Source organism: Dermacentor variabilis, chromosome 10 (assembly GCF_050947875.1).
Source record: "Dermacentor variabilis isolate Ectoservices chromosome 10, ASM5094787v1, whole genome shotgun sequence".
Taxonomy (NCBI): domain Eukaryota; kingdom Metazoa; phylum Arthropoda; class Arachnida; order Ixodida; family Ixodidae; genus Dermacentor; species Dermacentor variabilis.
Window position 1 is genome coordinate 13,074,900 of NC_134577.1, and position 12,430 is coordinate 13,087,329.

The following is a 12,430-nucleotide window of genomic DNA, read 5'->3' on the forward strand; positions in this document are numbered from 1 at the left end:
CTTTAATTTACTTGCGGAAATTCGTTTATTAATCAGTTAAGCTAGTATATTTAAACGTGCTTTGCAGGGGAAGTGATGTATGGGTGGTATTTGAACTTCACATAGAACAATACTATTATAGGCTGCTGTACTTTCCCCTATAATTTACTTTCCCAAATTCGTTTATTAATCAGTTAAGCTAGTACCTGTAAACGTGCTTTGCAGGGGCAGTGATGGATGGGTGGAATTTGACCTTGACATGGAACCATACTATTAGAGGCTGATGTTGGTTCCCCTATAATTTGCTTGCCCAAATTCGTTTATTAATCAGTTAGGCTAGTATCTGTAAACGTGCTTTGCAGTGGCAGGGATGGATGGGTGAAATTTGAGCTTCACATGGAACCATACTATTATAGGCTGATGTTCTTTCCCCTATAATTTACTTGCCCAAATCCGTTTATTAATCAGTTAAGCTAGTATCTGTAAACACGCTTTGCAGGGGCAGTGATGGAGGGGGGGATTTTGAGCTTCACATGGAACTATACTATTATAGACTGATGTTCTTTCCCCTATAATTTACTTGCGCAAATTCGTTTATTAACCAGTTGAACTAGTATCTGTAAACATGCTTTGCAGGGGCAGTGATGGATGGGTGGAATTTGAACTTCACATGGAACTACACTATTATAGGCTGATGTTCTTTCCCCTATAATTTACTTGCGCAAATTCGTTTATTAATCAGTTAAGCTAGTATCTGTAAACATGTTTGCAGGGGCAGTGATGGATGGGTGGAATTTGAGCTTCACCTGGAACTATACTATTATAGGCTGATGTTCTTTCCCCTATAATTTACTTGCGCAAATTTGTTTATTAATCAGTTAAGCTAGTATCTGTAAACATGCTTTGCAGGGGCAGTGATGGATGGGTGGAATTTGACCTTCACATGGGACTATACTATTAGAGGCTGATGTTCTTTCCCCTATAATTTACTTGCGCAAATTCGTTTATTAATCAGTTAAGCTAGTATCTGTAAACATGTTTGCAGGGGCAGTGATGGAGGGGTGGAATTTGAGCTTCACCTGGAACTATACTATTATAGGCTGATGTGGTTTCCCCTATAATTTACTTGCGCAAATTCGTTTATTGATCAAGTAAGGTCGTATATGTTAACATGCATTTGCAGGGGGAGGGATGCATGTGTGCAATTTGAGTTTCACAGAACTATACTGTTGTGGGGTGATCTTTACGTCCGCTGTAACTTATTTATGCAAATTCGTTTATTAATCAACTATGCCACTTTAAACGTGCATTTTTAGGGGAAGTGATGTATGGGCGGTGAGCTTCAGATAGAACTATATTATTATAGGCTGATGTTCTTTCCGCTATAAGTTATTTGCGCAAATGAGTTCCTTAGTAAAATAACTTAGTGTATGTAAGCGGACATTTGCAGGGGGAGTGATAAATGGGCAGAATTTTAGCCTCACGAGGAGTGATACTATTATAGGCTGATGTTTTCTTCCGCTATAAGTTATTTTCGGAAATTCGTTTATTCATCAGTTAAGTTGGTATCTTTAAGCATGCATATGCTGGGGCAGTGATGGATGGGTGGAATTTGAGCTTCACATGGAACTATACTATTATAGGCTGACGTTCTTTCCCCTATAATTTAGTTGCGCAAATTCGTTTAATATTCAGTTACGCTAGTATCTGTAAACATGCTTTGCAGGCGCAGTGATGGATGGGTGGAATTTGAGCTTCACATGGAACTTTACTATTATAAGCTGATGTTTTTTCCCTTATAATTTACTTGCGCAAATTTGTTTATGAATCATTTAAGCTAGTATCTGTAAACACGCTTTGCAGGGGAAGTGATAAATGGGTGGTATTTGAGCTTCAAATAGAACTATACTATTATAGGCTGATGTTCTTTCCCGAATTATTGCGCAAATCCATTTATTAGTCAGTTAAGCTAGTATCTGTAAACATGCTTTGCAGGGGAAGTGATGTATGGGTGGAATTTGAGCTTCCCATGAAACTATATTATTATAGGCTGATGTTCTTTCCCCTACAATTTACTTGCGGAACTTCGTTTATTAATCAGTTAAGCTAGTATATGTAAACGTGCTTTGCAGGGGAAGTGATGTATGGGTGGTACTTGAACTTCACATAGAACTATACTATTATAGGCTGCTGTTCTTTCCCCTATAATTTACTTTCCCAAATTCGTTTATTAATCAGTTAAGCTAGTATCTGTAAACGTGCTTTGCAGGGGCAGTGATGGATGGGTGGAATTTGACCTTCACATGGAACCATACTATTAGAGGCTGATGTTCGTTCCCCTTTAATTTACTTGCGGAAATTCGTTTATTAATCAGTTAAGCTAGTATATTTAAACGTGCTTTGCAGGGGAAGTGATGTATGGGTGGTATTTGAACTTCACATAGAACAATACTATTATAGGCTGCTGTTCTTTCCCCTATAATTTACTTTCCCAAATTCGTTTATTAATCAGTTAAGCTAGTACCTGTAAACGTGCTTTGCAGGGGCAGTGATGGATGGGTGGAATTTGACCTTCACATGGAACCATACTATTAGAGGCTGATGTTGGTTCCCCTATAATTTACTTGCGCAAATTTGTTTATTAATCAGTTAAGCTAGTATCTGTAAACATGTTTTGCAGGGGAAGTGATGAATGGGTGGTATTTGAGCTTCACATAGAACTATACTATTATAGGCTGATGTTCTTTCCCCTATAATTTGCTTGCCCAAATTCGTTTAATAATCAGTTAAGCTAGTATCTGTAAACGTGCTTTGCAGCGGCAGTGATGGATGGGTGGAATTTGAGCTTCACATGGAACTGTACTATTATAGGCTGATGTTCTTTCCCCTATAATTTAGTTGCGCAAATTCGTTTAATATTCAGTTACGCTAGTATCTGTAAACATGCTTTGCAGGGGCAGTGATGGATGGGTGGAATTTGAGCTTCACATGGAACTATACTATTATAAGCTGATGTTCTTTCCCTATAATTTACTTGCACAAATTTGTTTATTAATCAGTTAAGCTAGTATCTGTAAACGTGTTTTGCAGGGGAAGTGATGAATGAGTGGTATTTGAGCTTCACATAGAACTATACTATTATAGGCTGATGTTCTTTCCCCTATAATTTGCTTGACCAAATTCGTTTATTAATCAGTTAAGCTAGTATCTGTAAACGTGCTTTGCAGTTGCAGGGATGGATGGGTGAAATTTGAGCTTCACATGGAACCATACTATTATAGGCTGATGTTCTTTCCCCTATAATTTACTTGCCCAAATCCGTTTATTAATCAGTTAAGCTAGTATCTGTAAACAGGCTTTGCAGGGGCAGTGATGGAGGGGTGGATTTTGAGCTTCACATGGAACTATACTATTATAGACTGATGTTCTTTCCCCTATAATTTACTTGCGCAAATTCGTTTATTAACCAGTTGAACTAGTATCTGTAAACATGCTTTGCAGGGGCAGTGATGGATGGGTGGAATTTGAACTTCACATGGAACTACACTATTATAGGCTGATGTTCTGTCCCCTATAATTTACTTGCGCAAATTCGTTTATTAATCAGTTAAGCTAGTATCTGTAAACATGTTTGCAGGGGCAGTGATGGATGGGTGGAATTTGAGCTTCACCTGGAACTATACTATTATAGGCTGATGTTCTTTCCCCTATAATTTACTTGCGCAAATTTGTTTATTAATCAGTTAAGCTAGTATCTGTAAACATGCTTTGCAGGGGCAGTGATGGATGGGTGGAATTTGAGCTTCACATGGAACTATACTATTATAGGCTGATGTTCTTTCCCCTATAATTTACTTGCGCAAATTCGTTTATTAATCAGTTAAGCTAGTATCTGTAAACATGCTTTGTAGGGGAAGTGATGAATGGGTGGTATTTGAGCTTCACATAGAACTATACTATTATAGGCTGATGTTCTTTCCCCTATAATTTACTTGCCCAAATTCGTTTATTGATCAAGTAAGGTCGTATATGTTAACATGCATTTGCAGGGGGAGGGATGCATGTGTGCAATTTGAGTTTCACAGAACTATACTGTTGTGGGCTGATCTTTACGTCCGCTGTAACTTATTTATGCAAATTCGTTTATTAATCAACTATGCCACTTTAAACGTGCATTTTTAGGGGAAGTGATGTATGGACGGTGAGCTTCAGATAGAACTATATTATTATAGGCTGATGTTATTTCCGCTATAAGTTATTTGCGCAAATGAGTTCCTTAGTAAAATAACTTAGTGTATGTAAGCGGACATTTGCAGGGGGAGTGATAAATGGGCAGAATTTTAGCTTCACGAGGAGTGATACTATTATAGGCTGATGTTTTCTTCCGCTATAAGTTATTTTCGGAAATTCGTTTATTCATCAGTTAAGTTGGTATCTTTAAGCATGCATATGATGGGGCAGTGATGGATGGGTGGAATTTGAGCTTCACATGGAACTATACTATTATAGGCTGATGTTCTTTCCCCTATAATTTACTTGCGCGAATTTGTTTATTAATCAGTTAAGCTAGTATCTGTAAGCATGCTCGTGCTTTGCAGAGGCAGTGATGGATGGGTGGAATTTGAACTTCACATTGAACTATACTATTATAGGTTGATGTTCTTTCCCCTATAATTTACTTGCGCAAATTTGTTAAGCTAGTATCTGTAAACAAGCTTTGCAGGGGAAGTGATGTATGGGTGGTATTTGAACTTCACATAGAACTATACTATTATAGGCTGCTGTTCTTCCCCTATAATTTACTTTCCCAAATTCGTTTATTAATCAGTTAAGCTAGTATCTGTAAACGTGCTTTGCAGGGGCAGTGATGGATGGGTGGAATTTGACCTTCACATGGAACCATACTATTAGAGGCTGATGTTCGTTCCCCTTTAATTTACTTGCGGAAATTCGTTTATTAATCAGTTAAGCTAGTATATTTAAACGTGCTTTGCAGGGGAAGTGATGTATGGGTGGTATTTGAACTTCACATAGAACAATACTATTATAGGCTGCTGTTCTTTCCCCTATAATTTACTTTCCCAAATTCGTTTATTAATCAGTTAAGCTAGTACCTGTAAACGTGCTTTGCAGGGGCAGTGATGGATGGGTGGAATTTGACCTTCACATGGAACCATACTATTAGAGGCTGATGTTGGTTCCCCTATAATTTACTTGCGGAAATTCGTTTATTAATCAGTTAAGCTAGTATCTGTAAACATGCTTTGCAGGGGCAGTGATGCATGGGTGGAATTTGAGCTTCACATGGAACTATACTATTATAGGCTGATGTTCTTTCCCCTATAATTTACTTGCGCCAATTCGTTTATTAATCAGTTATGCTAGTATCTGTAAACGTGCTTTGCAGCGGCAGTGATGGATGGGTGGAATTTGAGCTTCACATGGAACCATACTATTATAGGCTGATGTTATTTCCCGTATAGTTTACTTGCGCAAATTCGTAAATAATCAGTTAAGCTAGTATCTGTAAACGTGCTTTGCAGGGGCAGTGATGGATGTGTGGAATTTGAGCTTCACATGGAACTATACTATTATAGGCTGATGTTCTTTCCCCTATAATTTACTTGCGCAAATTTGTTTATTAATCAGTTAAGCTAGTATCTGTAAACGTGTTTTGTAGGGGAAGTGATGAATGAGTGGTATTTGAGCTTCACATAGAAGTATACTATTATAGGCTGATGTTCTCTCCCCTATAATTTAATTGCGCAAATTCGTTTATGAATAAGTTAAGCTAGTATCTGTAACCATGCTTTGCAGGGGCAGTGGTGGATGGGTGGTATTTGAGCTTCAGATAGAACTATACTATTATAGGCTGATGTTCTTTCCCCTATAATTTACTTGCGCAAATTCGTTTATTAATCAGTTAAGCTAGTATCTGAAAAACGTTTTGCAGGGGAAGTGATGAATGGGTGGTATTTGAGCTTCACATGAAACTATACTATTATAGGCTGATGTTCTTTCCCCTATAATTTACTTGCGGAACTTCGTTTATTAATCAGTTAAGCTAGTATATGTAAACGTGCTTTGCAGGGGAAGTGATGTATGGGTGGTATTTGAACTTCACATAGAACTATACTATTATGGGCCGATGTTCTTTCCCCTATAATTTACTTGCGCAAATTTGTTTATTAATCAGTTAATCTAGTATCCGTAAACATGCTTTGCAGGGGAGTGATGGATGGGTGGAATTTGAGCTTCACATGGAACTATACTATTATAGGCTGATGTTCTTTCCCTTTAATTTACTTGCGGAAATTCGTTTATTAAGCAAAAAAAGCTAGTATCTGTAAACGAGCTTTGCATAGGCAGTGGTGGATGGCTGGAACTTGAGCTTCACATGGAACTATACTATTACAGGCTGATGTTCTTTCCCCTATAATTTACTTGCGTAACTTCGTTTATTAATCAGTTAAGCTAGTATCTGTAAACATGCTGTGCAGGGGAGTGATGAATGGGTGGTATTTGAGCTTCACATGGAACTATACTATTATAGGCTGATGTTCTCTCCCCTATAATTTACTTGCCCAAATTCGTTTATTAATCAGTTAAGCTAGTATCTGTAAACGTGCTTTGCAGTGGCAGGGATGGATGGGTGAAATTTGAGCTTCACATGGAACCATACTATTATAGGCTGATGTTCTTTCCCCTATAATTTACTTGCCCATATCCGTTTATTAATCAGTTAAGCTAGTATCTGTAAACACGCTTTGCAGGGGCAGTGATGGAGGGGTGGATTTTGAGCTTCACATGGAACTATACTATTATAGACTGATGTTCGTTCCCCTATAATTTACTTGCGCAAATTCGTTTATTAACCAGTTGAACTAGTATCTGTAAACATGCTTTGCAGGGGAGTGATGGATGGGTGGAATTTGAGCTTCACATGGAACCATACTATTATAGGCTGATGTTATTTCCCGTATAGTTTACTTGCGCAAATTCGTAAATAATCAGTTAAGCTAGTATCTGTAAACGTGCTTTGCAGGGGCAGTGATGGATGTGTGGAATTTGAGCTTCACATGGAACTATACTATTATAGGCTGATGTTCTTTCCCCTATAATTTACTTGCGCAAATTTGTTCATTAATCAGTTAAGCTAGTATCTGTAAACGTGTTTTGTAGGGGAAGTGATGAATGAGTGGTATTTGAGCTTCACATAGAAGTATACTATTATAGGCTGATGTTCTCTCCCCTATAATTTAATTGCGCAAATTCGTTTATGAATAAGTTAAGCTAGTATCTGTAACCATGCTTTGCAGGGGCAGTGGTGGATGGGTGCAATTTGAGCTTCAGATAGAACTATACTATTATAGGCTGATGTTCTTTCCCCTATAATTTACTTGCGCAAATTCGTTTATTAATCAGTTAAGCTAGTATCTGTAATAACGCTTTGCAGGGGAAGTGATGAATGGGTGGTATTTGAGCTTCACATGAAACTATACTATTATAGGCTGATGTTCTTTCCCCTATAATTTACTTGCGGAACTTCGTTTATTAATCAGTTAAGCTAGTATATGTAAACGTGCTTTGCAGGGGAAGTGATGTATGGGTGGTATTTGAACTTCACATAGAACTATACTATTATGGGCCGATGTTCTTTCCCCTATAATTTACTTGCGCAAATTTGTTTATTAATCAGTTAATCTAGTATCCGTAAACATGCTTTGCAGGGGAGTGATGGATGGGTGGAATTTGAGCTTCACATGGAACTATACTATTATAGGCTGATGTTCTTTCCCTTTAATTTACTTGCGGAAATTCGTTTATTAAGCAAAAAAAGCTAGTATCTGTAAACGAGCTTTGCATAGGCAGTGGTGGATGGCTGGAACTTGAGCTTCACATGGAACTATACTATTACAGGCTGATGTTCTTTCCCCTATAATTTACTTGCGTAACTTCGTTTATTAATCAGTTAAGCTAGTATCTGTAAACGTGCTTTGCAGTGGCAGGGATGGATGGGTGAAATTTGAGCTTCACATGGAACCATACTATTATAGGCTGATGTTCTTTCCCCTATAATTTACTTGCCCATATCCGTTTATTAATCAGTTAAGCTAGTATCTGTAAACACGCTTTGCAGGGGCAGTGATGGAGGGGTGGATTTTGAGCTTCACATGGAACTATACTATTATAGACTGATGTTCGTTCCCCTATAATTTACTTGCGCAAATTCGTTTATTAACCAGTTGAACTAGTATCTGTAAACATGCTTTGCAGGGGAGTGATGGATGGGTGGAATTTGAGCTTCACATGGAACTATACTATTATAGGCTGATGTTCTTTCCCCTATAATTTACTTGCGCGAATTTGTTTATTAATCAGTTAAGCTAGTATCTGTAAACATGCTTTGCAGGGGAAGTGATAAGTGGGTGGTATTTGAGCTTCAAATAGAACTATACTATTATAGGTTGATGTTCTTTCCTCTATAATTTACTTGGGCAAATTCGTTTATTAATCAGTGAAGCTAGTATCTGTAAACACGCTTTGCAGGGGCAGTGGTGGATGGGTGGAATTTTAACTTCACATCGAACTATACTATTATAGGCCGATGTTCTTTCCCCTATAATTTACTTGCGCAAATTTGTTTAATAAACAGTTAAGCTAGTATATGTAAACGTGCTTTGCAGGGGAAGTGATGTATGGGTGGTAATTAACCTCACATGGAACTATACTATTATAGGCTGATGTTCTTTCCCCTATAGTTTACTTGCGCAAATTCGTTTATTAATCAGTGAAGCTAGTATCTGTAAACACGCTTTGCAGGGGAAGTGATGAATGGGTGGTATTTGAGCTTCACATAGAAATTTACTATTATAGGCTGATGTTTTTCCCCCTATAATTCACTTGCGCAAATTCGTTTATTAATCAGTTAATCTAGTATCTCTAAACATGCTTTGCAGGGGCAGTGATGCATGGGTGGAACTTGAGCTTCACATAGAACTATACTATTATAAGCTGATGTTCTTTCCCTTTAATTTACTTGCGGAAATTCGTTTATTAAGCAAAAAAAGCTAGTATCTGTAAACGAGCTTTGCATAGGCAGTGGTGGATGGCTGGAACTTGAGCTTCACATGGAACTATACTATTATAGGCTGATGTTCTTTCCCCTATAATTTACTTGCCCAAATTCGTTTATTAATCAGTTAAGCTAGTATCTGTAAACGTGCTTTGCAGGGGAGTGATGAATGGGTGGTATTTGAGCTTCACATGGAACTATACTATTATAGGCTGATGTTCTCTCCCCTATAATTTACTTGCGCAAATTCGTTTATTAATCAGTTAAGCTAGTTTATGTAAATATGCTCGTGCTTTGCAGAGGCTGTGATGGATGGGTGGAATTTGAGCTTCACATGGAACTATACCATTATAGGCTGATGTTCTTTCCCCTATAAGTTACATGCGCAGATTGGTGTATTAATCAGTCAAGCTAGTATCTGTAAACATGCTTGGCAGCGGCAGTGATGGATGGGTGGAATTTGAGCTTCACATAGAACTATAGTATTATAAGCTGATGTTCTTTTCCTTATAATTTACTTGCGCTAATTTGTTTATGAATCATTTAATCTAGTATCTGTAAACACGCTTTGCAGGGGCAGTGATGGAGGGGTGGAAATTGAGCTTCACATAGAACTATACTATTATAAGCTGATGTTCTTTCCCCTATAATTTACTTGCGCAAATTCGTTTATTAATCAGTTAAGCTAGTATCTGTAAACATGTTTGCAGGGGTAGTGATGGATGTGTAGAATTTGAGATTGACACAGAAATATACTATTGTAGGCTGATGTTTTTGTTTGTTATAAGTTGTCTGCGTAAATTTGTTTTTTAATCAAGTAAGTTATTGTCCGTAATCGTGCATTTGAGGGTTGAGTGACGGATGGGTGGAACTTGAGCCTCATATTAAAGTGTACTATTATAAGCTGAGGTTTTTGTACGCAATAATGACGCGAAATAAGTTTGCACGTGTTGTCACGGGACCCTTAAGGCGAGAACGACGAAGTTCGTGGTTGCGCGCGGTCTCTCCGAGGACCAGCCATCGCTAAAGGCAGACGTTTCTTCCCAATCTGTCGGTGGTCAACTGTTTTAGTTGCAATAGCTGGGTGACAATATGTTATTTGCAGAAATTCGTTAATAATCAAGTTAGTATCTATAAACGCGCATTTCTAGGGAGAGTGATGGATGGGTTGAATGTGAGCTTCACATAGAATTGAGCTAACACGACTGAGCTGAGGTTCTAACACACTATCATAGGCTGATGTTTTTTCGACGATAAGATATTTGCGCAAATTCGTTTAATAATCAAGTAAGTTAGTGTCTGTAAGCGTGCATTTGCAGGAGCAGTGAGGGGTGGGCGAAATTTGAGCTTCACATACAACTGAGTGAACAGGATTGAGCTGAGATTCTAACATACTATTAGAGGCTGATGTTTTTTCCGCAATATGTAATTTGCGCAAATTCCCTTAGTAATCATGCATTTATTGTCTATGTACGTGCATTGAGGTGAAGTGATGGATGCGTCAAATTTCAGGTTGAGAGAAAAGTGAGTTAGCACGACTGCGCAAGGGTTCTATGGGGCTATAGACTTGCGTTCTTTCCGCGAATATAAATTTGTGCATATTCGTTTAATGTTAATGTATATTAGTGTCTGCATACGGCCTTTTGCATGCGGAGTGATGGATGTGTCGAATTTGACCCTTTCAGAGATTTTGTTTCAGACGACATGGCTGAGGTTCTAACTGGCTCTAGTTTACGTTTTTTTCCCAAGAAAAGTAATTTGCGGAAATTTAGCTTATCGGCATGTAATTTAGTAACTGCGTGCGTTTGTTTGGAGGGGGAGTGATGGATAACATGAATGGGCTGAGAATGCCCTTTTCCGCGACAACAAATGTCTTCAAATTCGCCTAATAATCGTGCAGTTAGCGTCTGTGTATGTGCATTTGCAGAGGGAGTGATTGATGTGTGCAATTTCAGCTTTACAGATAAGTTAACACGACAGCGCAGACGTTCTGTCGGGCTGTAGACTGCCGTGGTTTCCGTGATGGCGTACTTGCGCATATTCTTTTGATATTGATGCAAGTTTGTGTACGTGCATGTGCAGGGGTAGTGTTGGATGGATCGAATTTAAGCTTTACAGTGGAGTTAACGCGACGTCGCTGCGGTTTTGGCATGCTACAGGCTGATATTTCTTCTTCGATAAGTAATTTGCGCAAATTGATTTATCATTCATGTGTCTGCACACGTGTAGTTGTAAGGGGCGTGATGGATGCGTTGAGTTTGAGTGTTACGGAGAACTGAGTTAGCACGACGTAGCGTAGGTTTTAACTGGCTGAATGCTTGTTTTTTTTTTGCTCTGTAAGTAATTTGCGTAAATGAGTTTAATAACTATGTAAGTTAGTATCTATATACGTGCATTTGTGCCACCGATGGCAATACTTCTGTTGTAGAGTCCATGTAATTGCTGTCGCAATTAAAAGAAAGGAGATGACGGAACCTGAGAACAAGCTTGAGTTTGATGGTGACCAGGCTAGCAACCCAGTGTCTCATATCATGAAACATTTTTCCCCGTTCCTGTCACATACGCAAACCACGTTTTCTTTTGTTTGCTTTCGTTCATCACTGCCGTTATCGGCCGTCACGACATGGACCCGGTCGTGTTGTGCACCTATCTGTCGGGCAAAGGCGACGCCGGGGTTTCGTGCTTCGTCACCAGGTCAAGAGGCACCACTTGGGGCAGCTGTGCGAGTCAGAACAACAAGGTGAGCTCCTCGAACACATTTGTTGCGTCGAAATCTTTCCAATACCTCTCGCTTTGCACGGCAAATTGCCTGTAAAATTAGTTCGGAACCTCTATACTCGAGCAGCCCAGCTTCACAAGGTCGACCGCGTAGGTCGACTGCAAAGTCTGTTACGCATCATTTTTTAACTTTAGCCTCTTTAATGGATCTTGTCGTTTATTCCCTCTTTCACTCGCTTTTTTTTCCTGGCTTGAGTGCTATAGTTCGCACTCATCAACGAATCCTGAGAATGCGAATAAACTGCTTATTTGCTCCGATTCGATCATTTGTGCTTTTAATAAGCGTCACTTCGAAACTTGCATTATAATCACTGAAATTTCAATGTTTCGAGAATTTTGGGATGTGAAGAATGCTTTATATTAATAGAGAGAACGGCAGTTCCTCGTTCGAGAACTACTCGAAAATTATTCCATATTCAATTCGTTTCGCTTTTGACACTTTTCGATTCGTATTTAATACAGTTTTGTAGTATTGCTACTCACACACCGTGAGATTGAAATACAAGCAAAATATTGAATGAGAAGAATTACGGTGGGTGTTATGTTCATCCTCAAAGGATAGGAGGCGCCCAGCGTGCTCGTTCAACGTTCGTGCAA

General features: G+C 38.7%; 1 protein-coding gene across 1 annotated transcript in view; it reads left to right on the plus strand.

Moving 5' to 3' along the window:
- The window catches only part of LOC142559893 (uncharacterized), an 81,440-nt gene that overhangs the window by 51,784 nt on the left and 17,226 nt on the right, over positions 1-12,430 (plus strand). Inside the window, exon 4 of the mRNA XM_075671582.1 lies at positions 11,719-11,795. Coding sequence (XP_075527697.1) covers positions 11,719-11,795 — 77 coding nt within the window. The remainder of the gene's footprint in view (positions 1-11,718; positions 11,796-12,430) is intronic.